At 37.7% G+C, this 25,068-nt stretch overlaps 2 protein-coding genes across 2 annotated transcripts; both read left to right on the top strand.

Annotated features, from left to right (window-relative positions):
* The first annotated feature begins 562 nt into the window (after nt 1-562).
* Nucleotides 563-2,423, top strand: LOC109147706 (1-aminocyclopropane-1-carboxylate synthase-like). Its single transcript, XM_019295346.1, has 4 exons — nt 563-810; nt 919-1,050; nt 1,173-1,333; nt 1,430-2,423. The coding sequence occupies exons 1-4, from the start codon at nt 655-657 to the stop codon at nt 2,406-2,408; spliced, it is 1,428 nt and encodes a 475-aa protein (XP_019150891.1). The 5' UTR covers nt 563-654; the 3' UTR covers nt 2,409-2,423.
* An 18,227-nt stretch (nt 2,424-20,650) lies between these two features.
* On the top strand, nt 20,651-22,711 carry LOC109148245 (1-aminocyclopropane-1-carboxylate synthase-like). The gene is made up of 4 exons (XM_019296119.1): nt 20,651-20,984; nt 21,120-21,251; nt 21,357-21,517; nt 21,614-22,711. Exons 1-4 carry the CDS (start codon nt 20,814-20,816, stop codon nt 22,590-22,592), a joined length of 1,443 nt encoding a protein of 480 aa, XP_019151664.1. The 5' UTR covers nt 20,651-20,813; the 3' UTR covers nt 22,593-22,711.
* Nucleotides 22,712-25,068: the final 2,357 nt, after the last annotated feature.

Raw genomic sequence — 25,068 nt, 5'->3', positions numbered from 1 at the left:
TGTGTATTATGAACATGAATTTTGTATATTGGATCAAAATTCACAGTACATTATGAACCCTAATCCACGATATAATGATTAATGTTGGACTTGACCTTACTAGCTTCCATTCCAGCCCAACAGGATTAATCATGAATATTGAACATATAATCAAGACTTAGGCGGACGGAGAAACAAAACATGACGACGATAAGACTTGAAAACTGATAAGTGAGAGACATGGGGGACCCTGTACAGTTGATCACGTCGCATAGGTATAGTAATATTTTGTATGGAAAATGCTATATGTACTCTAATTTTATACTCTTTAACTTGTACTTTACACATAAAATCTTGAAAAAAATAATTTATCAGAATTCGCAACATCAGTTAAATTTAGAGAGTATATGTAGTAGAACTCATTTTGTATTCCGTGGAAAGCAGTCTAGTATCTCCAAATTTCTGTACACTTGTACGAAACAGATCGAATTTAGGAGTTCACAGAAACTTCGTTCTCCACTCCTAAACACATCTATATAAAGCCCTCTATATACCATATATTATTCATCCTACACAGACAACCTCGTAAGCCACAAAAACATTCTCTAATACTCTCTCATCCTAAACCATACAAATTATATTAGAGCGGCCGGCCTCCTTACTCCTTTGAAGTCGATGGAACAGACACAAATCTTGTCCAAAATTGCTACCAATGACGGACATGGAGAAAACTCGGCCTACTTTGATGGTTGGAAGGCTTATGATAATGACCCTTTCCATCCTAAACATAACCCTGAGGGTGTTATCCAAATGGGCTTAGCAGAAAACCAGGTACTTATTACTAAAACTTTCATTTATTAATTTTCAAGAATTATAATGTAATGCATATTTAATTATTTCATGTATGTGCATGCACTAATTTGGTGTTTTAATTTGCAGCTCTGCTTTGATTTGATTAAGAAGTGGGTATTGAACAACCCCAGAGCCTCCATTTGCACGCCCCAAGGAGCAGAAGAGTTCAAAGATATTGCTATTTATCAAGACTACCATGGATTGCCGGAATTTAGAACTGTAAGGATCATCAAGCTAAGCTTCATTCTATTATTGTTTTCTCTTTTTTGTTGGGTTTTTGATCAGTTGACTAAAATTCTGAATATATATATATATATATATATATGATTAATTTACTGCAGGCTGTAGCAAGATTCATGGAGAAAGTAAGGGGAGACACAGTGAAATTCGACCCCGACAGGATCGTTATGAGCGGAGGTGCCACCGGAGCTCATGAAGCACTGGCCTTCTGTTTGGTGAATCCCGGCGAAGCATTTTTGGTCCCAACTCCATATTATCCTGGGTAATTTATAAGCTTTTCATTTCAATAATATTAATTGTTCTGTGCTGTAATTCTTGAATTGAAGCTAATTAAGAGTGGGCAATAATGTTTTTACAGTTTTGATAGAGATTTGAGATGGAGAACAGGGGTACAGCTTTACCCAGTAGTATGTGAGAGCTCAAATGGCTTTAAAATCACCAGAACTGCACTGGAATCTGCATATAACAAGGCCCAAGAAGAGAACATCAAACTGAAAGGCTTGCTCATAAACAATCCTTCAAATCCACTCGGCACCGTTTTAGACCGGGACACCTTACACGACATCGTGCGCTTTGTCACCGACAAAGACATTCACCTAGTATGCGACGAAATCTACGCCGCCACGGTCTTCAGCCAGCCGGAATTCATCAGCATTGCCGAGATAATCCAGGAAGTCCAATGCAATCCTGACCTTATACACATCGTGTATAGTCTTTCCAAGGATTTGGGGTTCCCAGGATTCAGAGTCGGGGTAATCTACTCCTACAACGACGCAGTGGTGAGCTGCGCCAGAAAAATGTCCAGTTTCGGGTTAGTTTCAACGCAGACACAACACCTGATTGCTGCAATGCTATCAGACGATGAATTCATGGAAGATTTCATTAAACAAAGCTCGGAAAGGCTAAGGAAGAGGCACGAGAGCTTCACGCGAGGACTAGCCCAAGTGGGGATAGAAACTCTGAAGAGCAACGGCGGGCTGTTTGTGTGGATGAATTTGAGAAACCTCCTTAAAGAACCAACTTTTGCCGCAGAATTGGAGCTGTGGAGGATGATTATTAATGAAATGAAGCTGAATGTGTCCCCTGGATGTTCGTTCCATTGCCACGAAGCTGGTTGGTTTAGAGTGTGCTTTGCCAATATGGACGATGAAACCATGAGGGTGGCGCTGACGAGGATCCTGAAGTTTGTGCTTCAGTGGAAGGGGGCGGCGGCGAAGAAGAAGCAGTGCAGGAGGAATTTGAAGATCAGCTTATCCTTTCGGCGATTGGAGGATTGCATGATGTCCTCTCCTCACTCTCCGTCCATGCATTCGCCATTGGTTCAAGCGACCACTTAATCAAACAAGGAACACTACACCACCAAACTTGATATATATTCAAACTAAAATATACATATAAATAAATTTACTCTCTTGGATAACTCATCTAAGTTAGTTAGACAGTTGTTACACGTCTGACACCCAGCAAGAGCATCCAATGTTTGCTTCCCTGTGATCATTTAAGGCTACAGTCAAAAGGTAGTGTTTTTTTTGGTTATCATATGTGGGATGCAAAAAGTTTAAGATATGACAGATGGTTTTAGACTTTTGGAGTCATCTTTTAATTAAACGGGATATTTTAAGTAATGTTAGATATATATACGATTGATTTGAACAATAAATATGTAAACCAAGATGAAAATGCCGGATCTTATCATTTTATAGGTTTTGAGCATGTCAATAAATAAATAAATAAAAAAGTCACATGATGAAGTTAACAAATATTTTCATACTTAAAATTTAAATTATATAAAGAAACAAAATATTAAAGTCAAAATAACTTAAAAATAATATTCACAAATTTTTAACAATTTTAAGTACATAATAATAATCATAAAAGAAAAGTCTAGATATTTTCCTAAATGTAAATTAAAATAATCAATAACTTATTAGTGCCTTCATAAATAAATGATTATAGTTTATAAAAATAAATTAACAATTTAAAATCATACAATAACATTGTTATCACACTACTAGAAATTATGTAATTTCCGACCACCTGAAAATGATCTTAAATAAAGTTGAAAGTAAAAAGTGGTCGGAAATAGCAACAAAGATTTTTCCGGATACCAAAAGTGGTCAGAACAAGACTTTTAACTTGATTTAAGATCAATTTCATGTGGTCGAAAATTTCATAATTTCTAGTAGTGTCATAATAAATAATAAATTGATTATTAAAAAATATATGAAACAAAACTTACAAAAAAACTCATCTTGAGTGGGGGCAAGAAATCAAAATACTTTCAAAATACTTTAATACTCATCTTTCCATTAGATATTAATCCGTTGTCCCACAACAAAATACTTTTAAAAACGAAATTACCCAAAGTAGAAATATAATGAGACTATTGATAAATATTTATAAACAATAATAATTAATATAATTATCACCCTCCAAATGTCAACCCAAAACATCAAGAAATAGCACTTTATGAATATTATTCAGCAAATGTTCAAGCATGACATTTTTATAAGAATCAGACTAATTAAAATTGATCAAATAAAACCAAAAAAAATGATCAAATAATCTGCACATCATTTGTTACTCTCTTGAAGAATATATATATATATATATATATATATATATATATATATATATATATATATATATATACATGAAAAGAGCTAAATCCAGGAATGATCATTGACAATTGATATTTACCAATTTTTATTATTGAATTTCAATTTGATCATAATTGATCATTGAGATTGATTTTATACTGTTTCAAATTTGATCATCTAATTAAATATTCATTTATTATGCATTAAATTTAAGGGTACGAATGTATAGTTAGCTAACATGATCGTCTCTCCATATTTGCATATTTAAGGGTGTTAAACAAAAGATATAACCGCCTCAAATTCGGAGCATAGATTTACCATTAGCTTGATCAAAATAGGCTTGTGCATCAAATTGATCTTCACATATATTCTCACTAATGATGAATCTAGTGTATGAAATTTATTAACCCAATTTAACTCTTACTAAATAAAAATTTAATTGAATAATCAAATCTGAAAGAAAATCAATAATAAAAAAACTACTTATGGTCAAATTAAAATCAATGATAAAAAATAATAAAAATCAATAGTGAATGTACCATTATTGAAATTAACTCATATGAAAATATTATAGTCATATTCTTCAATTCCCATTATATTATATATCCTCTATCTTCTCATTATATATATTCTTATTGTCATTCGGATATAATATATTGGTAAAATATAATATTATTATATTCTTTTTTTTTGTGCAAATAATATTATTATATTCTGCGTGCGTGTGAAGTAGGGTAGCATTTCAAAATGTCAACTAATTCCTTGATAGAGAGTGAGGATGGATAAGATGGAGTGTGTGTTTCATGTATGAGCAGGAGAAAAGCATTAATGCCGCCAGCTCATTCACTGGATCGGATTAATAATTCCTTAAATTAATATTAATGGACAGGGAGACATTAGTTAGGCAAGAGTGCGACGTTATAGTAGAATACTTATGTTATTGGGAAAATGGCACTTTTTCTCCCTGAGTTATATATCTATAGTATTTTTTCCCCCTAAGTTATTGAAGTGGTTGTTTTTCCCCCTGAAATGTTAAATGGACATATTTACCCTTAAACTAAATATTTAATTTATTTTTTTTCTCCAACAAATTATGACCATAATTTGGTTCAAACTAAACAAACACTATAGCAATCAAACCGAAATATTCCAATTACAATTTAGAATCGAAATTTGATATTTAGAGTTTATTAAAATCGTGAACCGGAACGGACGGTTCATGTTCCGAACTGAAAAAATAAAATACATTTATCGTTGAATTTAGACTATTTTAAAATAAAAAATAAAATTTTAAAATAAAGACGGTTCAAAACCGCGAATCAGATCCGGAACCGCCGGTTCACGATTCAAGATTCAATTTTTTTGATACATAATTTTAATAAATTGACATTTAAATATTGGGTTCTAGATCTGAATTATAACCGTAAACTATTAATTCGATTGCTTTAGTATCCGGTTCAATTCAAATCGAACCGTGGTCATCCCTACGTATACGCAATAATTTGTTGAAGTAGTAAAATAAATAAAATGTTTACTTTAAGGGTATAAATGTCAATTTAATATATCAGGGGGGAAAAAGCACCACTTTTAGAATAATTGAGGGGGCTAATGTGCTTACCTAAATAATTGAGGGGGCAAAAGTGCTATAAGTATATAACTTAGGGGTAAAAAGTGTCATTTTCCCTATGTTATTTATTTATTTATTTATATAAGTAACGAGAGAAATTATAGGCTATTTACACAAACGAATAAGGTAGGGTGTCAATAAAAATAAAGCTTGTAGTATTTTGGTATGATAATCATACTCTACTACTTGTCATCCATTTCTAGATGGAATATATATATATATATATATATATATATATATATATATATATATATTTATGCTTCAGTATTTATTGAGCATAGATGAGATAACACAAATATTTTTTTGGTTTAATTAGAACTCTTAGATTTAAACCTAAATCTATAAGGGATTGTTTTGTCAAAAACAATGTTTTAATTAATCATCTCATTTTCAAGGAACGTTAAATTTATGTACGTTTAAAAAAAAGGTGTGGATGGTTTTAAATGGTAGAATTAATGGTTGGTTTTGAATTATTGTAATTTTTTGAATACAAGTGAACACCAAGCCAATTATAAGACCAAGTTATAACAAAAAATGAGTGGGGTTGAGGATTCAATAGTCTTTTGGGGAAGTTATAACAAAAAATGGGGTCCGAAAATTACAACTACATCGACCATGAACAAATTAAAGGACGAATACCAATAGAGAGTAATACGTTGAATGAAGACATACAACCGCAACTCTATATTATCATAATGTATCGTCATCTAATTTGCGCAATAATTTGCTTCCCTGCCATCATTTGGTTTCTTATTATATTTTTTTCTCGTAATAGTTCTTCCATATATAATTATTTTAAAAAACCATATTCAATCAATATAACTAAATAGTTAATAAAAGAGTTAATTCTATTTTTGGTCCTAAATTGATAGCTGACAGTTCACTTTTAATAATTTTTTATTAGAACATCCTCATTTGGTCCTGGTAATATTGTGGCATGACCATTTTTAATCCATCAACAAAATCGTTGAAATGTCATTAAATATAAAGACATTCAATCTTTTTTATACAAAACAGGTTGAGCCATTATGTTTATTTTTTTGAAAAAATTCATAATTGATGACCGGAATGCCATTGTATTTCTGTTTTGTTAATAAAGGATAAAAATTGATTATGTCACAATAATAGTACCAAAAGTGAATGTTCTTATAAAAAAGAATCTATAAATCTAGTACCAAAAATGAAATTAACTCTTTATAAAATATAACAAAACAAAATTTTTATGTAAAAGTAAAAGTTACGCCGTATATATTTTTTACCGTCCCACTCATTTAAATCATGAACAAGAACAAAACTTCTCAGTGAAAAATTCTCACTAAAATTGTACTCCATAAATGGATTATTAATGGGTTTTGCGGGATTCCGATGAGGTTTTCCTTGTAGCTATGGCGATTCCGGGAGCTATGGCGGATGAGGCTCGATCGGCGGAGGTGTTGGGGATTCGAGAGGCGCTGAGTTAGTTGAAAGAGGTGGACACAAAGGGGGTGGACGTTGAGATAGATGCAAAGGAAGTGTTCGATGCTTTGCATGGGGTGCGGGAGAGTCCTACTTTAATCTTATTGTTGATTATTGATGATATTAAAGTTATTGCAGCTTCTGGAGATGATTTGCATCTCTATTTTAATTTGTTAAACGTTCAGCGAATCAGGTCGTCGTTAATTTTCTTGTTAGGGAGACTAGTTTTTTGTATGATCGTGTTGCTTGGTTCGATGTTCCTCCTTCTTTTATTGTAAACACTTTGTTTTCTAATAATGAAAGTTAGTTCGGTTGGTTTAAAAAAAAAAAAAAGAAGTTATAAATTAAAAATAAAAATAAAAATATAAAAATAGAAATAGAAATACAAAGATACAATTTTGGTGTGTTTGGTTTGATGCACTCCCAACCTTACGACACCTCTCCCTGTTCCGGTACAGGGGCGGCGGCTGCTGGCCGGCATTATTATTACTCCGCGTTCATGGGCGGCATATGAATTTTTAATTTTATCATATGAAAATATAATATAAATATTTATGAAGTTTGAATATGAATTATGAAATAAAGTCAGTGTATAAAAATATTTGTATTTTTTTTAATTTCAAGTTTATATTTTGTTTTATCATCTATTAAATAAATAAGGGATAAGAGTCAAATAAGCTCTTGATTGATATATAAAATATGGAATAATAAACTTATTACTAATAATCACATATATATCAACAAAATTTCCAAGTTTTAATTTATTTTTTGAGTACTACTAACTCTGTTACAAAGTAATATCTGTTCATTACTACTTTCTCAACTTATTGAAGCACACAAAGTCAATACCACCTCTCATTCGGGAGAGGCACTTCGTGTCAGTAGACTATAAGGTCATTGGTACAGAAATTTCAAGTTTAGGAACAAACTAATTGATATAATTCAATATTAGCTTCACAATAGATTTTTTGTATGGGATAAAAGAATATATATAAAAATATTTTGTTATCCAAGTCTAAATAAAATGAATATAAAAAATAGTAGTGTCTTAATTAAAGGCCACACCATAGAGATTAGAGAGTAGAGACATAAATAAAATAATATTCCAACCGTACATTTGTTACAAGAATTACATTTTATTTAGATCTCTTCTTATGTACTTTAGTACTTACATTGTTTTATTGTACATATAAAATATAATTCAAATACTTAACTTCCAATCGGACAATATACATATTTGTTTGAGCTTCGCTATTCAATTTTATTTTATACATACAATAGGTCCATTGTAGCAATACTAATAAAGTATTATAATTTTAATTTTACCACAAATTTATTTGACAATATATATATATATATATATATATATATATATATATATATATATATATATATATATATATATATATATAGGGTGAGGTTCAAGTGAGGCTATTGTGTTAGGTGAGGTCTGTGAACAATTTGCAACCATAAGATCACACCATCTAACGGCTGTAAAGTGTACAATGTGAGAAATTAAAAGGTCACTAAATAAGACAAGTAACTGAAGGAATAATTAATTATGGGGGAAAAAGGGTAATTAGGTAAATGTTTGTGCACGATGGGAAAGGAAAGGCCGAAGTCACCGGGTCTGTACCGTGTAGGGTTTAAACGGGGGGTGTCTAGTCAATGTGTCCGCATTGCACGATAAACATAGTGGGAAGAGCAAGCACGAGGGGAGCAAGCGAAGAAGACCCGTCCGATGACATAAGAAGAAGACACCGGCGAGCAAGCACGAAGCTATAGCGGACGGAACCCCAAGACGAAGTCACCGATATGCATCGATTGAGGAAACAAGTAGACTTCGTAAGAAATTGGCTGTGTGCAAAATTATATTGCATGTGTGCGAAATTGGCTGCTTGAACACAGTGCGTTAGAGTAGATATTGGGTAAGTTTGATTGTTTTTTTTAATAATTTTTAATGATGGAAACTTGCTGATAATGGCCGCAAGTTGATCGGACTCTGTTGAAGTGTCATTGGTTGGGGAGGACGGCAAACTGACGGTGGCCACCACAGGGTGAGGGGGGTTCTGGTACTGTGGGTTTTGGTTGTGTTTTTTTTTTTTTTTTTTTTTTTTTTTGTGGATAATAAAAATTGGCCGACCATGGGTGTGGAGTGTCGCCGGCCGTATGAGCAACGCTGCTTGAATTGGGGTTCATGCACAAAAACACCACTTGGCTTGTTTGTTTTTGTGTGCATTATTACAAATTGATGGTGGGAAATATGGGGTTCATTGCAGGAACAGATTGGGTGTGCTGCTGACGAACAGGATACTAGAATATGCAGAACTGGTAAAAAAGTAATAAAAATGCATAAATTGATGGTTGCACAGATTTGGGCAAAAAATAATGGGGGACCACAGACCTAGCAGTTGGATAAAGAAAAAAGTTTGGTTAAAGTCCAAAGAAGAAGGTATTTGCTGGATCACTATTGTTTATAACGGTAAGCTCCTAAGTTCAAGTGATTTCATAGTTATGTACTTTTGATCGTTTGTGAAAACAACCCACATTACATTCGTACTCTATTTGACTGTGCAAAAAACAAATATGGTATTGCAGATGCTATATGTAGATATGGTTGTGAACCTCATTCGTTATGTGGAGCGCCAAAGGCCGTCTTTCAAAGGTTGGACAACGAAGTTGTTAAACGAGCGTGAATTTGCAGAAATAAAAAAAGGAGAATTTGGTTTAGGGAACATTGAACAACCCTTGGACATGCAGGAGGATATGAATGAGGTGAGTATTGCTGGATTTTATGAGGAAAAAAAAAAAACAAGATACTGGTTGCACAATTTATATTAGTGACTGTGCACAATGAAGTACTAGATAAAAAGTAAAACCGTGTTGCATACTTGATGACACTAGGATGCATGGAGGCGAGGCTGCGGATGAAGAAGATATGGAAGCAAACGAAGAATATTAAGAAGAGGATGCAATGCAAGTAAAGATTTAGAAGATTATTAATAATGTCAATAATGTGAAAGTAAAAACTGTAAACAGCATGCTATTGCACAAAACTGTACTGATCAACATGTAATCGAAGTTGAATGTGCAACTGAATAACTATCTAATGTGCAAATAAGGTTAGGTTTACAGAGAACTTTATATTCTTCTGAAGGACAAAATCCACAGTTTACAAAACTGAAGGACAAGTCCATTGTTTAAATTGTTTCTGGGTGCACATATTACACAGTTGACTGTGCACGGTTAAGTAAAATTGCTTTGGTAAGCATCCCGCATTTTATGTTTGTATAATTAGATGAGTCTGATAATAAAATAAAGATAAACAAAATGTGCATTGCTGTGATATAATAAAGTGCAGAACTGTTTGATGAAAGAGTAATGGTTGGTGTGTATAAATTTGTGAATATACTGTGAAGATGTGTGATAAAATTAGTGGTCACACATAGTAATAAACTGCGCATTTGGATGAATAAATATTTTGCATTTAGGACACCATTTAATGTGCATTACAGCGCATGGTATGGACCGTGACAAAAAATTAGAGCGTACCTACTGTTTTTCATAATGAAAGATGGTGACCAAAGCTCAGTTACTAACTACTGAAATTTTATGTCAACAGAAAGACATGATGGGTTGTTTCCTAGATGATACGAAAGACCATAAGATGGGACCTGAAATACTAAAAATGGAGCCAAAAAGAATGCAAATGCAATGGAGGGATGCAAACGAAAATATGGATAGTGGAGTGTACGCAATGAGGCACATGGAGACATTCATAGGAGAGAAAGCAACCAGGTGGGAGTGTGGCCTAAGGAAAGGAGACAAATCCATAACAGAGGCACTGAGAATGAAGTACATGAAGGACATCCTACTCAAGTGCAACGAGCATCACGGTAAAAACCTCGCAAGCTCACCAATATTTGAGGATGGAGAATTCATGCAACAGATGTAGCCTCTCTAGTTACCGCAACAACTTAAAGGGATTTCATTGCTAACGTGGGTGCAACACAAGTGACTTACTCTTTTTTATACGACTTTTGACATTAGTTTTTTATGACTTAAAGAGGCATGGAGAACATAGAGTACCATGCAACTAGACCATTTAAATTTGCTAGTAACTATCTTGTGTTATCGTTTCGTCAAATGTTTAATCATGGTTTTACTGGAAAAAAATAGTGAAGTTGTCGAATGTGCAACCATTATAATTTTCCCAGAAGATGATTGTGCAACATGGTATTTTTTTAGAAGAGTCTTTAATGTGCATTAATTTATTAGAATACATAAAGTTGTAGCATTAAAGTTATTGACTGACATTGGCAATAATAGGTTCAGAAACATGCTACTGGCTACTGATTGAGGGTTAATAGAAAATCAAATTTGCGAATCTGTAACAGTTTACTAACGAGTAATGGATATTCATTATTTAGGATCCGTGCAACGATGACGTGAAAGAATGTGCAAACAATAGAAACCCCCCAACACTGGTGTGTGCAACGATGAAGTTTATAGTAATGCAATTTTACGTGGATTTGGTAGTGATCTAATATTGGCAAAATGGGTATTAACCCGTTTAAAACTTGTGCAACTAAGAATTAAGAAACAGAGCAACTGCAAACGAATTAGATAGACGAAAGTGTGCCCCCTAAGTAATTATGTAAATGCAATTTTAATTTAAAAATCAAAGGACCGAGAAAAGTAAAAGTGTTTGACAATAGTGTTTGACAAACCACAAAGCAACACAACTAAAACCAGTGAACTAGAAAGACAATATAAAAAAGACATGGTAAATAACTCAGGGAATCAAAAGAAATCTTAATTACCATAATTAAGCCAACTACAAACATGCAATCACCAAAAATAAAATAAACAACTAAAAGGAAAAAAATACAAAGACTAAAAAGACCCCAACTAAAATGGCGGCAATAATTAAAAAGAATCCTCCTAAAAATAAACCAACAAACAATAGCCATAGATCTAACTAAAATCAAGGGTCAATATTTGACCACAAACCTCATCTAGAAACATGACCTCATTTGATCCTCTACCTATATATATATATATATATATATATATATATATATATATATATATATATATATATATATATGAACTGTACAGTATGTTCAATTCTATTTTATACACATAATAAGTTCATTATAACAACACTAAAATATCATTTAAATTTTACTACACGTTCATTTGATAATATACATATTTGTGATTTGTGATGTATCGCAATGATTCATATAACTGTGTGGACTGTGATTCAGTGTATAACGATTGGAAATAATTGATCGAATTGAACTAACAGGCCTAATTTATAATAAGTAACACAAATCATCGGACGGAAATGCCAAATCCTAGAATCTTTAAAATTGTACCAAAAGTTAGGAGTAACCGAGTGATAAACACATTAAATGAAGATTTGGTAGTTGGCTAACGTGTTGATTATATATGCATGCATTCTTCATGTTTTCTTCTTCTGATCCTATTCTGAGGTTCATCCCCCATATATCACCTTAAAGCCAACTTCTCAGTTAGAGCAGACACAACAAGCGTGGCACAACGAGTTTCACAACACTAGCTAGGGTTCGCCATTTTTAGTTGTCCTCCAATTAATCTCACTTTCTAAATATCTCTCTGCTTGTACTCATCCCATTCCTATATATTTTTTTTTGAAAATCATCCCATTCCTATATATGTTATATGAAATATATAAATATTCTTCTCCGTCCAAAATTATTGCAGCTAGGTTACAGTCCGGCCTCCTCGTACTCGTATACTCGTATACTCGTATTCGTGTCAGCACATGGGCACCGTAAGATGTTTGGGACGTAAAATTTTAAGTTTTCTTTAGGATTAACGAACGCAAACCAGATTTTTAGATTAATCAGTTCATAGATTTTATGAGTACTATATCACGCTTTGGTATAACAGATATTGATACTCAGGGTAAATAAAATATAAAACCACGAAGGCCATGTTCAGTAAATGGTTGTTAGTTGTTACCTGATTGAGCTAATTAGAATTTATAACTTGTTGATAACATTAGTTGATTGTCCGCCTAGTGACTTGAGCAATCTTCTTTCTCGGGATGCCAATAGTGTGACAACTAGAAGGCTCTCATAATTCTGGGGCTTCTGAAGCTCCTCTTTACTCACCAAAAAAAAAAAAACATTAGTTGATTGTAGAAAGATGTTTGGTAAATTAGTTGTTAACTGATAGCTGTTTGATATAATTTTTTATTTTTTTTCTCAAAAAGCTAATTGAAAAAGTTGTTTTGAGTAGTTTTTTGAATTTTAGCATTTTGAAGTTACAAAAAACTAATTAACCAAACACTTATATTGATTTTTTAATCAAGTTAAACAATTAATAATGGTTAAATAAGCCAAAATTGACTAATAGGATAACATGTTACCAAACAAGGCCAAAGATATAGTAAAAATGTTTTTTTTTTTTTTTGAATGTTACTGGCCCTATTACATAGGGAGTATGTTGTTCATATACTTTCTCAACCTACTGAAACACAAGAACCAATAACGCCTCCACTAAGGCTCAAACTCGTAACCTTCCAAATGAAAGTCCAACCCGGGTACCATTAGACCACATAGTCTTGATAGATATAGTAAAAATGTAAAACTAAAAAAAAAAAAAAAACACAGGAATTAGTAAAAATGTAAAATTAAAAAAACACAAGAATTAGTAATTCAATTTGGAGAAGATTCTCTTATGGTTTGCGAGGCTCACTACCAATGTTGAAAAAATCGCTAGGCACCCTCTAGGCGCTTGGGGACCGCCTAGGACGCCTAGAGCACCTAGGCGCGATTTTTGCAACACTGCTCACTGCCCAGTGATACCCAATTCATTAGCAAATTAAATCACTGTAGTAGTTACTGTAGATATGGATTAGGAATGACAATGAGGCGGGTGGGTGCGGGGGATATATCTCCCGCACCAGTATTCCCAACCCACTCTCTGTACCCGCACCTGTACTTACGTGGATAATAAAATTCCTACCTCATATCCGTCTCCACGGGATTGTGCGGGTAATACCCAACCCGCAACTCTATTTATTAATATTGCACTTAAATCTAATTAAAAATTTATACTACGATTCTAATTATCACATGAAATTTTTTATAAGTTTGAACATTAACTCTAAAATTTAATAAGAGCCAATGAAGTTAGTCCTTAATTGGAACTAAAATTGTGTTGGTAGTATAAATTGTATTAAGTGTTTACTCATATGTTATTTGTGTTATTCCTATTCAAATTTCATAAACAAAAAACTAAGAAGTTTAATTCATTATGCATTTTTAATTATAAAATATACATAAACTTATATAATAAATGAATACTAATGACAATATATATAAGTGCGGGTGCGGGGGCGGGGCGGGGATATCCCCCCGCACCCGCCCCCATACTCGCGCGGGTATACAAAATTCCCCCATACCCACACCCATTATCTAATTTGTACGGATATTTTAAAATCGGTAGGGACGGGAATACGGGAAACTCATTGAACACCGATAGAATTGCCATCCCTAATATGAATGTTAATGTGGACCGAAACCTTTGAATTGAACTAGACTTAACCCGATATTGTATATGCCAAAACATGAATTTAGAAAAATACATTAATTTGGCAGTTTGGCACTTCGTGTGGATTTGATCTGACCAATTATATCAGTAAAGAACTTCATTAACGTCTAGACACTTGTAACATATAAATAACACACTGTAAGGCTAAAAAAAAAGGTTGATATTGACTATGTTTGGCAAACCTAGATGATGGATATATTAGGAACGGGCTCGGGACAAACCGACCTGGGAAGGCGTGGTGCAAGGGGCCAAGGGCGACCCCGGCACGGGCCGACTAAGGCCTCGGCTAGGGGACTCCCGCGGCCCGGCCAAGGTCAACCCGGGAAGGCGTGGTGCAAGGGGCCAATGGAGGCTTTGGCACGGGCCGACTAAGGCCTCAGCTAGGGGACTCCCGCGGCCCGGCCAAGGTCGACCTCGGCAGGGGTCTACTTCGACCCGTCGGCCACAGCTGGGGCCTACCTCGACCCAAGGGCACAAGGCTGCCCCGGGTCCTCGCGTGGACTCGGTCAAACCGCCCACGAGAATAGGGTGGACGGTTGGGATGTTAGCTAATATAAAAAGGGGGATCATTGTCTTGTGGAGGGCATCTACTTCTGGGTCTTATTATTACATTCACCTTGTAATTCTCTTACAAACATTTGCAATACAAAAGTTGTCCCTACGACACACATTTATCGCCTTTATTACCGCATTATCCTAGTCATATTATTATCGGGTTTAGTAATTCGGGCTACCCCAGGTTAATTAAATCCATCATTGGTGCTCTAACAACGGCATATGTTTTCCCTAGTAGAATCGGCGAAGTCCAACGTCGCATAGCAGGAAGAGGAGTTTTCAACCCATAGTCGCGGCCATGCGCACCGACCGAGACCTTAGCTTTCCCTAACGATAGTATAGGGGGATGCCCCCGCTCACTACTATCTAGTGAAAGAACCTATTATGGGCTGCTTGCCCTTTGACAGGCCGATGCCAAGCAGTTAAAGAGAACCTACCCGCTCCCTTGTGATGCACTCTATGAGAGGTCCTATAGTGGCACCCTGCTATGCTACTTATACCACGACGAGGCAAGATCAGACATTGAGGAGTTCGACGCAAGGGGACATACTCAGTCCAACCCCTCGACCTCAGCCCCAAGCACATCTCCAAGATAGCCTAGGTGAAGAACCCCAGGAAATCCAGTTCGGAGGCTTACCCGGTCCTCCCCTTGTAGGCTCAAGATCCCTAATGGCTCGACAGACATCCTCTCCCTAGGCGAGGGGGACGCCAAGCTCGTGAAAAGGAGGGCCCAAACTGCCTACTCCTCGAGGACACACTCTGCGGAAGGTTCTACAACGGCACCCTGCTACGCGACCTATACCCCGAGGAGGGCTACCGGGGAGACCCCATTTTCCTCGTCCTACGACTTTGAAGCCTGAACCTCCTCCGAGGTAGCCATACCTTCCCATCGGGCAAAAGAATACGACCCCTGCCTCAACGAGGACAACCACAAGACCTTCGCGCCGAGAATTACCAACGCCAAGCTAAGGCCTACCACGAAAAGCGTGTCCGACCTCGTTACTCCTAGGACGGCAACCACGTCAAGACGCCAAAAGGAGAGATGATAAATAGAGTATGGGACTCCGAGCACTTGCTCAAATACTTCCAATATTTACATCTTGTAAGGTGGTCCGCCCCCTTCAACTTGAATAAATGCAGTAAAACTTCGCCATGGACTCATTTTCACTATTTCGGAGGGGTGGAGGTACCCATCCAGCCTCTTCGGCTACCCTAAGGGGGTGCAAGGCCCGACCTCGTTGACTACCCGACGAAAGAGTCTAACGGCCCATGTCTGGCGACTTGGGGCCGACAGGCTACCCTAAGGGGGCACGAGACTCGACCTCGCGTACCAACCCCGACGGAAGAGCTTAAGGGCCCAAGTCCGATGACTTGGGGCCAACGGGCTTGCCCTAAGGGGGCACGAGGCCCAACCTCGCGTACCAACCCCGACAGAAGAGCTTAACGGCCCAAGTCCGGTGACTTGGGGCCGACGGGCTTACCCTAAGGGGGCACGAGGCCCGACCTCGCGTGCCAACCCCGGCAGAAGAGCTTAACGGTCCAAGTCCGGTGACTTGGGGCTGACGGGCTAACCCTAAGGGAGCACGAGGCCTGACCTCGTTCACCACCCGACAGAAGAGTTCTTGGACCAATGTGTACCCTTAACCAAGCAACTACACCTACCAAAACCAAAAAAAAAAAAAGAAAAAAAAAACTACTCCTTGGTAAAAGGTTTAACCTCTAAGTAGAGTCCAAACTCTGGGGCTGGGCCGAGCAATGGGGTTATTCATCAACTGAAGTCAAACACAGCCAAGGAGGGCGTAGGGGGACTAGAGCTTAGCCCTCACAAGGCGACCTTAGCAGCTGTAGCCCCAGCTAGAGGTGACCGGGTAGCCTCGGCTAAGGGTGGCCCAAAACCCGACTCTCTATAACAAGGAGGCTACCTCATGAGCTCGCCCAAGAGGAGAACGCATCAAGGATGCCACCTCATGGGCAATCTCCAAGACGAGGACGGCTACCTCATGAGCTCGCCCAAGAGGAGGACGCATTAAGGGGGCTACCTCATCAGCTCACCCAAGAAGATGACGCATCAAGGGGGCCACCTCCTGAGCTCGCCCAAGAGGAGGACGGCTACCTCATGAGCTCGCCCAAGATGAGGACGCATCAATGAGGCCACCTCATGAACTCGCCCAAGAGGAGGACGGCTACCTCATGAGCTCGCCCAAGAGGAGGACGCATCAATGGGGCTACCACTTGAGCTCGCCCAAGAGAAGGACGCATCAAGGGGGCTACCTCATAAGCTCGCCCAAGAGGAGGATGCTCAAGAGGGCTACCTCATGAGCTCGCCCAAGAAGAGGACGGCTACTCATGAGCTCGCCCAAGAGGAGGACAGCTACCTCATGAGCTTGCCCAAGAGAATGACGCATCAAGGGGGCTACCACATGAGCTCGCCTAAGAGGAGGACGCATCAAGGGGCTACCTCATGAGCTCACCCAAAAGTGAACTCAGAAATCAAAGTCTCATACACGATGCCAAGGAGTCCAGGACTTGTTAGTGTTCTTGCGGAAGAGAAGAAGTCCCAATCGCGATGGAATCACACCAAAGTCGGCCAAAGAGGAAGGAGGCGGGGCGGACGTCTTCCCGTGGGCTTGGGGTTGACCTTCAACTCGAGCTACTTTCCTTCGTTGACGACGACTCGCGACTCGGAGAGTGGGGTACTAATGATGGATATATTAGGAACGGGCTCGGGGCAAACCGACCCGTGAAGGCGTGGTGCAAGGGGCCAAGGGCAACCCCGGCACGGGCCGACTAAGGCCTTGGATAGGGGACTCCCGTGGCCCGGCCAAGGTCGACCCGGGAAAGCGTGGTGCAAGGGGCCCAGGGCGGCTCTGGCACGGGCCGACTAAGGCCTCGGCTAGGGGACTCCCGCGGCCCGGCCAAGGTCGACCTCAGCAGGGGTCTACTTCGACCCGTCGGCCACAGCTAGGGCCTACCTCGACCCAGGGGCACAAGGCTGCCCCGGGTCCTCGCGTGGACTCGGTCAAACCGCGATCTAACCGCCCACGAGAATAGGGTGGGCGGTTGGGAGGTTAGCTAATATAAAAAGGGGGATCATTGTCTTGTGGAGGGCATCTACTTCTGGGTCTTATTATTACATTCACATTGTAATTCTCTTACAAACATTAGCAATACAAAAGTTGTCCCTGCGACACACATTTATCGCCTTTATTATTGCATTATCCTAGTCCTATTATTATCGGGATTAGTAATTCCTGCTACCCTGGGTTAATTAAATCCATCACTAGCTGAAAAGGTAGCTGAAAGCTTAGAAGGACAAAGATGGAAAAAAAAAAGTTAGAAACCTATTAGCTTATTTTGAAACGCTATTTTAGGTAGCGTTTCAAAATAAGCTCTTATTTTAAACTAGGAGCTTATTTTGAAAAAATTAACAAACAGAACTTATAGTTTTTTAGGAGGTTAAAATATGCTATAAGCTCGTAAATAAGCTCCACCAAACAAACTCAATTATGTTCATCAATTTAATACAATACATACTATTGATATCACTTCCTTTTCATTCATTATAATTGATGTTGGGTTATAGTGCTTGAATTTACACCAACACTATACTCACTATTTTTTTTTGGGTATACCCAAAATTTTCACCGTCGAACACGATAACTAATCTCCTCGTTGAATTGTAGACACCTCTTTTGGGTGGGACAGCTGGCCTGGAGATTTAAGGCTGCTCCATTTTCAAAGCCAATGATAGAACCCTTGACCTTTGATTAAGAATGGTTGAGTCCCTTTCACTCAATCACACCCTCCAAGTTGTACTCCCTATTTTTTATCATTGAAAAAGTGTCAAAAACTTGAAATTTTTGGTAAAAAAAAAATATATATTTTCAATCACTTTAGTTGAGATCCAAAAAATCCTTCACTGGTATGGGTGACCGAAAATTTTGGTTGGTTAATTGGTAAGACATTCCCCAAATATTTGACTATCGATAGTCAAAATTCTGATCACATGTATTTAGAAATCTAAAAAGTAAAAAAGGTTAATTTTAAAAATAATCCTTCGACTATGATCTTTTCTCAAACTGGTCTCTTAACTTTTGACTTTTAAGTTAAAATGGTCATCTGTTAGTTTTGGCGTTAAGTTGGTGTTAAAATGAAGGGTAAAACTGGAATTGAAAGTTTAAGATTTGCACTCCAATTTAAAGCAATCTGTAATTCTTTTTAGCAATCTGCGCACATATTTCTTCAAATTAAGTTTTTGGTCTCCTAAATGTGCAATTAAAATGTGGGATAATCAACTAGAAGGCCAGAAATATTTGCCTTGAAAAGTTTGTGGATGAAGTTAAAGATAAATTTTTTTGGCCTTCTAGATTATTATTCCACATTTTGATTGTAGATTTAGAGACCAAAAACCTAATTTGAAGAAATATTTGCGCAGACTGCTGAAAAGAATCACAGATTACATTAAATTGGAGTGCAAAACCTAATTTTCCAGTTTTACCGTTCATTTTAACGCCAAAGCTAACAGATGACCATTTGAATTGGCTTAAAATTTAAAAGTCGGAGGACCACTTTAGAGAAATTAAAAGTCAAGAGACCAATTTGAAAAAAGACCATAGTCGGATGACCATTTTGGAAATTAACTCAATAAAAAATTTAAAACTTTTTTTTTTTTGAATAAAAAATTTAAAACGTTTATTCTAACAAAAATGTTATTTGAGCAGATACCCAAGTTTCTGTCACAGTCTAGCGAAAATATAATAGGGTTGTTTTTAAAATTAAAAAAAAAAAAAGAAAATAAATAAATAAATAAAGTTTCCTTTGCTTCCTCCACATCGTCCTTTGTAACTGCTTTTGCCTTTTTTCTTTTTCTTTTTAACATAATAAGATTAAAATAAAAGAAAAGAAAAGAAACCATAAGAATATATATTTTTTGGTAAAATAGTTAACCTATCAATCAATTTTACCTTGTTTGACCGCAATTAACTATTTGTTAAACCAGTGTTTGATAAAGTTATAATTTTTTGTAACAACTTATTGCTCCAAAACACTAAAATTCAAAAAGTTGTTAAACAAGTGTTTGATATAGTTATAGCTTTTTGTAAGAATTTATTGCTCCAAAACACTAAAATTCAAAAAGTTGTTAAACAAGTGTTTGATAAAGTTATAGCTTTTTGTAACAACTTATTCTCCAAAACACTAAAATTCAAAAAGTTGTTAAACAAGTGTTTGATAAAGTTATAACTTTTTGTAACAATTTATTGCTCCAAAACACTAAAATTCAAAAAGTTGCTCAAAACAGCTTTTTGATAAAGTGTTTTTTTTTTTTTTTTTTTTTTTTTTGTATATAATCAGCTAATAGCTAATTTACCAAACATCTCTATACAATCAGCTAATATTATCAACGAGTCAAATTCACTAATCAAATTAACTAATAAATATAAGTACTGTAATTCGTATTGAGCTCGCATGAACAGCTCAATTGGTCAGTGGGATGACGAGAAGTGGCCATCAGGCCATGCCATGGAAGACCATATACACCTACCACACCACCGCTCATAAGTCATACCTATTCATATTTTGTATTACGTAGAAATTAAAGCTGTCTACCATTGCATCTACCGTATCTTTTAAATGCTGTACAGACTACACACCACAAACGGATTTCACAGAAACTTCTTCTCTGCTAACAACTACTACGGACTACTATATAAACCCATCCCACACAGACAACCTTGTAACACACAAAACATTCTACTACATACTCGCTCTCGATCTCACCCAAAACCTGAACATACACTTATTGTCATTTCAGCATATATAATTACATACGCAGGAGAAAAACACATCATTTTCTTTCTTTTCAGAATCCTTCTTTGAACATCACATCATATCATCATATGGATTTGAAGACCATGAAACACACAGAAGTTTTGTCCAAAATTGCTACCAACAATGGACACGGAGAAAACTCTGCATACTTTGATGGTTGGAAGGCTTATGATAATGACCCTTTCCATCCCAAACATAATCCTCAGGGTGTTATCCAAATGGGCTTAGCAGAAAACCAGGTAATTATTTCATTCTTTAATTTTCAAGAAATGGAATAATGCATATTTAATTTATGGATAACACCAGCTCGATCAAGCTAAATTATCTTCTTTTTTTTTTTTTTTTTCTTTTCAATTTGGTGTTTTAATTTGCAGCTCTGCTTTGATTTGATTAAGAAGTGGGTGTTGAACAACCCCAAAGCCTCCATTTGCACGCCCCAAGGAGCAGAAGAGTTTAAAGATATTGCTATTTATCAAGACTACCATGGATTGCCGGAATTTAGATGTGTAAGAATCATCATCAAATTTCATGCTATTTTTGGCTGGGATCTGTTTATTATAAATTGAGTAATAAAATTCTGAAAAAATATATACATGATTAATTTACTGCAGGCTGTTGCAAGATTCATGGAGAAAGTAAGGGGAGACACAGTGAAATTCGACCCCGACAGGATCGTTATGAGCGGAGGTGCCACCGGAGCTCATGAAGCACTGGCCTTCTGTTTGGTGAATCCCGGCGAAGCATTTTTGGTCCCAACTCCATATTATCCTGGGTAATTTATAAGCTTTTCATTTCAATAATATTAATTGTTCTGTGCTGTAATTCTTGAATTGAAGCTAATTAAGAGTGGGCAATAATGTTTTTACAGTTTTGATAGAGATTTGAGATGGAGAACAGGGGTACAGCTTTACCCAGTAGTATGTGAGAGCTCAAATGGCTTTAAAATCACCAGAACTGCACTGGAATCTGCATATAACAAGGCCCAAGAAGAGAACATCAAACTGAAAGGCTTGCTCATAAACAATCCTTCAAATCCACTCGGCACCGTTTTAGACCGGGACACCTTACACGACATCGTGCGCTTTGTCACCGACAAAGACATTCACCTAGTATGCGACGAAATCTACGCCGCCACGGTCTTCAGCCAGCCGGAATTCATCAGCATTGCCGAGATAATCCAGGAAGTCCAATGCAATCCTGACCTTATACACATCGTGTATAGTCTTTCCAAGGATTTGGGGTTCCCAGGATTCAGAGTCGGGGTAATCTACTCCTACAACGACGCAGTGGTGAGCTGCGCCAGAAAAATGTCCAGTTTCGGGTTAGTTTCAACGCAGACACAACACCTGATTGCTGCAATGCTATCAGACGATGAATTCATGGAAGATTTCATTAAACAAAGCTCGGAAAGGCTAAGGAAGAGGCACGAGAGCTTCACGCGAGGACTAGCCCAAGTGGGGATAGAAACTCTGAAGAGCAACGGCGGGCTGTTTGTGTGGATGAATTTGAGAAACCTCCTTAAAGAACCAACTTTTGCCGCAGAATTGGAGCTGTGGAGGATGATTATTAATGAAATGAAGCTGAATGTGTCCCCTGGATGTTCGTTCCATTGCCACGAAGCTGGTTGGTTTAGAGTGTGCTTTGCCAATATGGACGATGAAACCATGAGGGTGGCGCTGACGAGGATCCTGAAGTTTGTGCTTCAGTGGAAGGGGGCGGCGGCGAAGAAGAAGCAGTGCAGGAGGAATTTGAAGATCAGCTTATCCTTTCGGCGATTGGAGGATTGCATGATGTCCTCTCCTCACTCTCCGTCCATGCATTCGCCATTGGTTCAAGCGACCACTTAATCAAACAAGGATCACTACGTACAACACCAAAAATATAGTATAAGGCTATTAGCAATAAGTGTAGTCCTTTTGTGTCAATGCATATTATAATTACAAATAATAACTAAATTAAGGAATAACAGAGGACAACATCAATTAATATTTCTCATAATTATTCCTCCTATACTATATATATATATATATGTTTTATTTTCCTAATATTTAAATAGGGTTGGGCATTTGGTTATGAACTATATAGTCCTTCGTACGTAAAGTCCACACACATCGATAAACAGAAGAAACAGACAAAGACAGGGATAAATTAACATAATTGAATTAGTGCGGCACTAGTATGGAAAGAAGCTCAATTTTTTATTTTTTTATTTTTTTATTTTTTTTTAGATAAAAGAGCACATTTTATTGATGGCGAATAGCTCAGGGGGTAGCAAAGCCCCCTAAATCATACAAGAGAGCCAATTTGGCTTTTACATGCAATGCATTAAGAGAACAAAAGATTGCTAGAGAGATAGCATTAAGGCCTTCTGCCGCAAGAGCGTCGACAACCTAGTTAGCCTCCCGATAGACATGCCCTATTGAGAAGCCCCAAGACGAGAGACAGGAACGGATGTAATGAATAGCCTCCCTACACTTCCACGGGACCTTGGCCTCTAAAGCGGAGACCATACCAGCTAACGTAAGAGAGTCCACTTCAACTACTGCAGGCCGAATGACCAGCACTTCGCACCAGCGTAGGGCAAAATTTAGCTAAAGAGACTCGGCTTCAAGACGAAAGCACAGCCCCGCTACGATCTGCCCCCGATGATCCCTTAAGTAGGCCCCGCCTGCTGCGCTATTTGCTGAGAAGATCGTGTCTGAGTTGAGCTTTAATCTCCCCGAGGACGGAGCTAGCCATTTGACCCAGATCGACGAAGTCTGCCACGGAGCATCAAGATAGAACACCTAGCACAGAGGACAGATTGAAAGCACACAGAAACCAAAATTTTCAATTACATCAGGGAATGGAAGCAACCTCTTTAGCAATCTCAACATGAACACCGATATTTTGGGCGGTACCTCCTTCCCCCAGATACTAGCTGATGATAGAACACACCCAGCTTTTGGACGGAGGAGCTCGTATGCGGAGGTGAAAGAAAAATTTCCAAAGGGGGAGGTTGTCCAAACAAGGTCGCCTACCACAGAGGCCACATTATCATCAACAAAGTCCTTTATGCAATGCATGCGGCGCCAAGTGATAGAATATGTAGTTCTAGGCACATCATCAAGATATCAGGCCCTTAGAAAATCACTCCATAAGGAACCACCCTGCAAAAAATTAAAGTACAACTTAGCAGAGAATGCTTGCTACATTGTTGCAAGCCCGTGGATTCCTAATCCCCCTTCCTCCACTGGAAAGCAGAGCTTGTCCCACGAGGTCCAATGCCTTTTCGGCTTTCCATCAACGGAACCCCAGAAGAATTTTGCAAATTTAGATTCCAACGCTTTTTCAACCTGTAGAGGCAAAATCACCGAAGGCATTGTGTATAAAGGTATCATAGTTAAGACATGTTTAATGAGGGTTAAACGCCCCCCAAGAGATAGCAACTTGCGTTGCCAGCCAGCTAATTTCCCATCAACCTTTTCCAAGAGGTGTTGATAAAAGTCAGGCCTGTTCCGCCCTTTGAACAAATTAACTCCCAGATAACGGAAAGGTATAGAAGATCTCTGCATTCCAAGGAGGCAGGTCATAGATGCCTCTCTCTGGCTAGTGTAGTGCTTGGAAGTGACGAAGAAACTCTTACTGTAGTTTATTTTCTGTCCGGATCCTTCTTGATAAAGCTTCAATACCGCCGCCAAAGCTTTTCATGAAGTCGAGGAGCCATTAACAAAAATGACAATATCGTCAGCAAATGCCAAATGAGTGACCACAGGGCAATGCAAGCCCGATGAATAGGGGGATAGAATACCTGTGCCCATTTTCAAAATAAGCAAGTGAGACAGCGCTTCGGATGCGAGAATGAAAAGGAGAGGGGAAAGCGGGTCGCCTTGCTTAACCCCCCTGGTCGGTTGAAAAAAGTCGGCACTAACCGCATCAATAAGTACTGATAGCCTTGTTGCCTCTAAGTTGTTCAAAACCAGGTTGGCGAACATATCAGGGAAGCCAAATCTAGCCAGAAATGCACGCAGGAACGACTAAGAGACCCTGTCGAATGCCTTCATCATGTCTAGTTTGACGATCACATTTGAACACCAAAACCGTTTATCAATATGTTGCAATAGCTCAAAGGCTAACAGTACATTATCTTGGATGCTTCGGCCCTCCACAAAACCTGTCTGCTCCCTAGAGATTAGCTTAGGCAGAAAAGAGCCTACGCGGGAGGCAAGAATCCTCGTGAAGACTTTACTGATGAAAGTGCAAAGACAAATATGCCTATAATCCGCAAACATATCCGGATTTCTTTTCTTAGGAATCACCACTATTTGAGCGCTGGCCAAAGCA

This window comes from Ipomoea nil, unplaced genomic scaffold (assembly GCF_001879475.1).
Source record: "Ipomoea nil cultivar Tokyo-kokei standard unplaced genomic scaffold, Asagao_1.1 scaffold2036, whole genome shotgun sequence".
NCBI classification, from domain to species: domain Eukaryota; kingdom Viridiplantae; phylum Streptophyta; class Magnoliopsida; order Solanales; family Convolvulaceae; genus Ipomoea; species Ipomoea nil.
This window is presented reverse-complemented; position numbering and strand designations above follow the sequence as displayed.

What these genes read in the sequence shown, in the direction of transcription:
- LOC109147706 (XM_019295346.1), top strand. Translation starts at nt 655, where the DNA reads ATGGAACAGACACAAATCTTGTCCAAAATTGCTACCAATGACGGACAT. An exon ending in TGGGCTTAGCAGAAAACCAG is followed by an intron (nt 811 to 918) that starts GTACTTATTACT and finishes TTTAATTTGCAG; the next exon opens with CTCTGCTTTGATTTGATTAA. An exon ending in CCAACTCCATATTATCCTGG is followed by an intron (nt 1,334 to 1,429) that starts GTAATTTATAAG and finishes ATGTTTTTACAG; the next exon opens with TTTTGATAGAGATTTGAGAT.
- LOC109148245 (XM_019296119.1), top strand. Translation starts at nt 20,814, where the DNA reads ATGGATTTGAAGACCATGAAACACACAGAAGTTTTGTCCAAAATTGCT. An exon ending in GATTGCCGGAATTTAGATGT is followed by an intron (nt 21,252 to 21,356) that starts GTAAGAATCATC and finishes AATTTACTGCAG; the next exon opens with GCTGTTGCAAGATTCATGGA. An exon ending in CCAACTCCATATTATCCTGG is followed by an intron (nt 21,518 to 21,613) that starts GTAATTTATAAG and finishes ATGTTTTTACAG; the next exon opens with TTTTGATAGAGATTTGAGAT.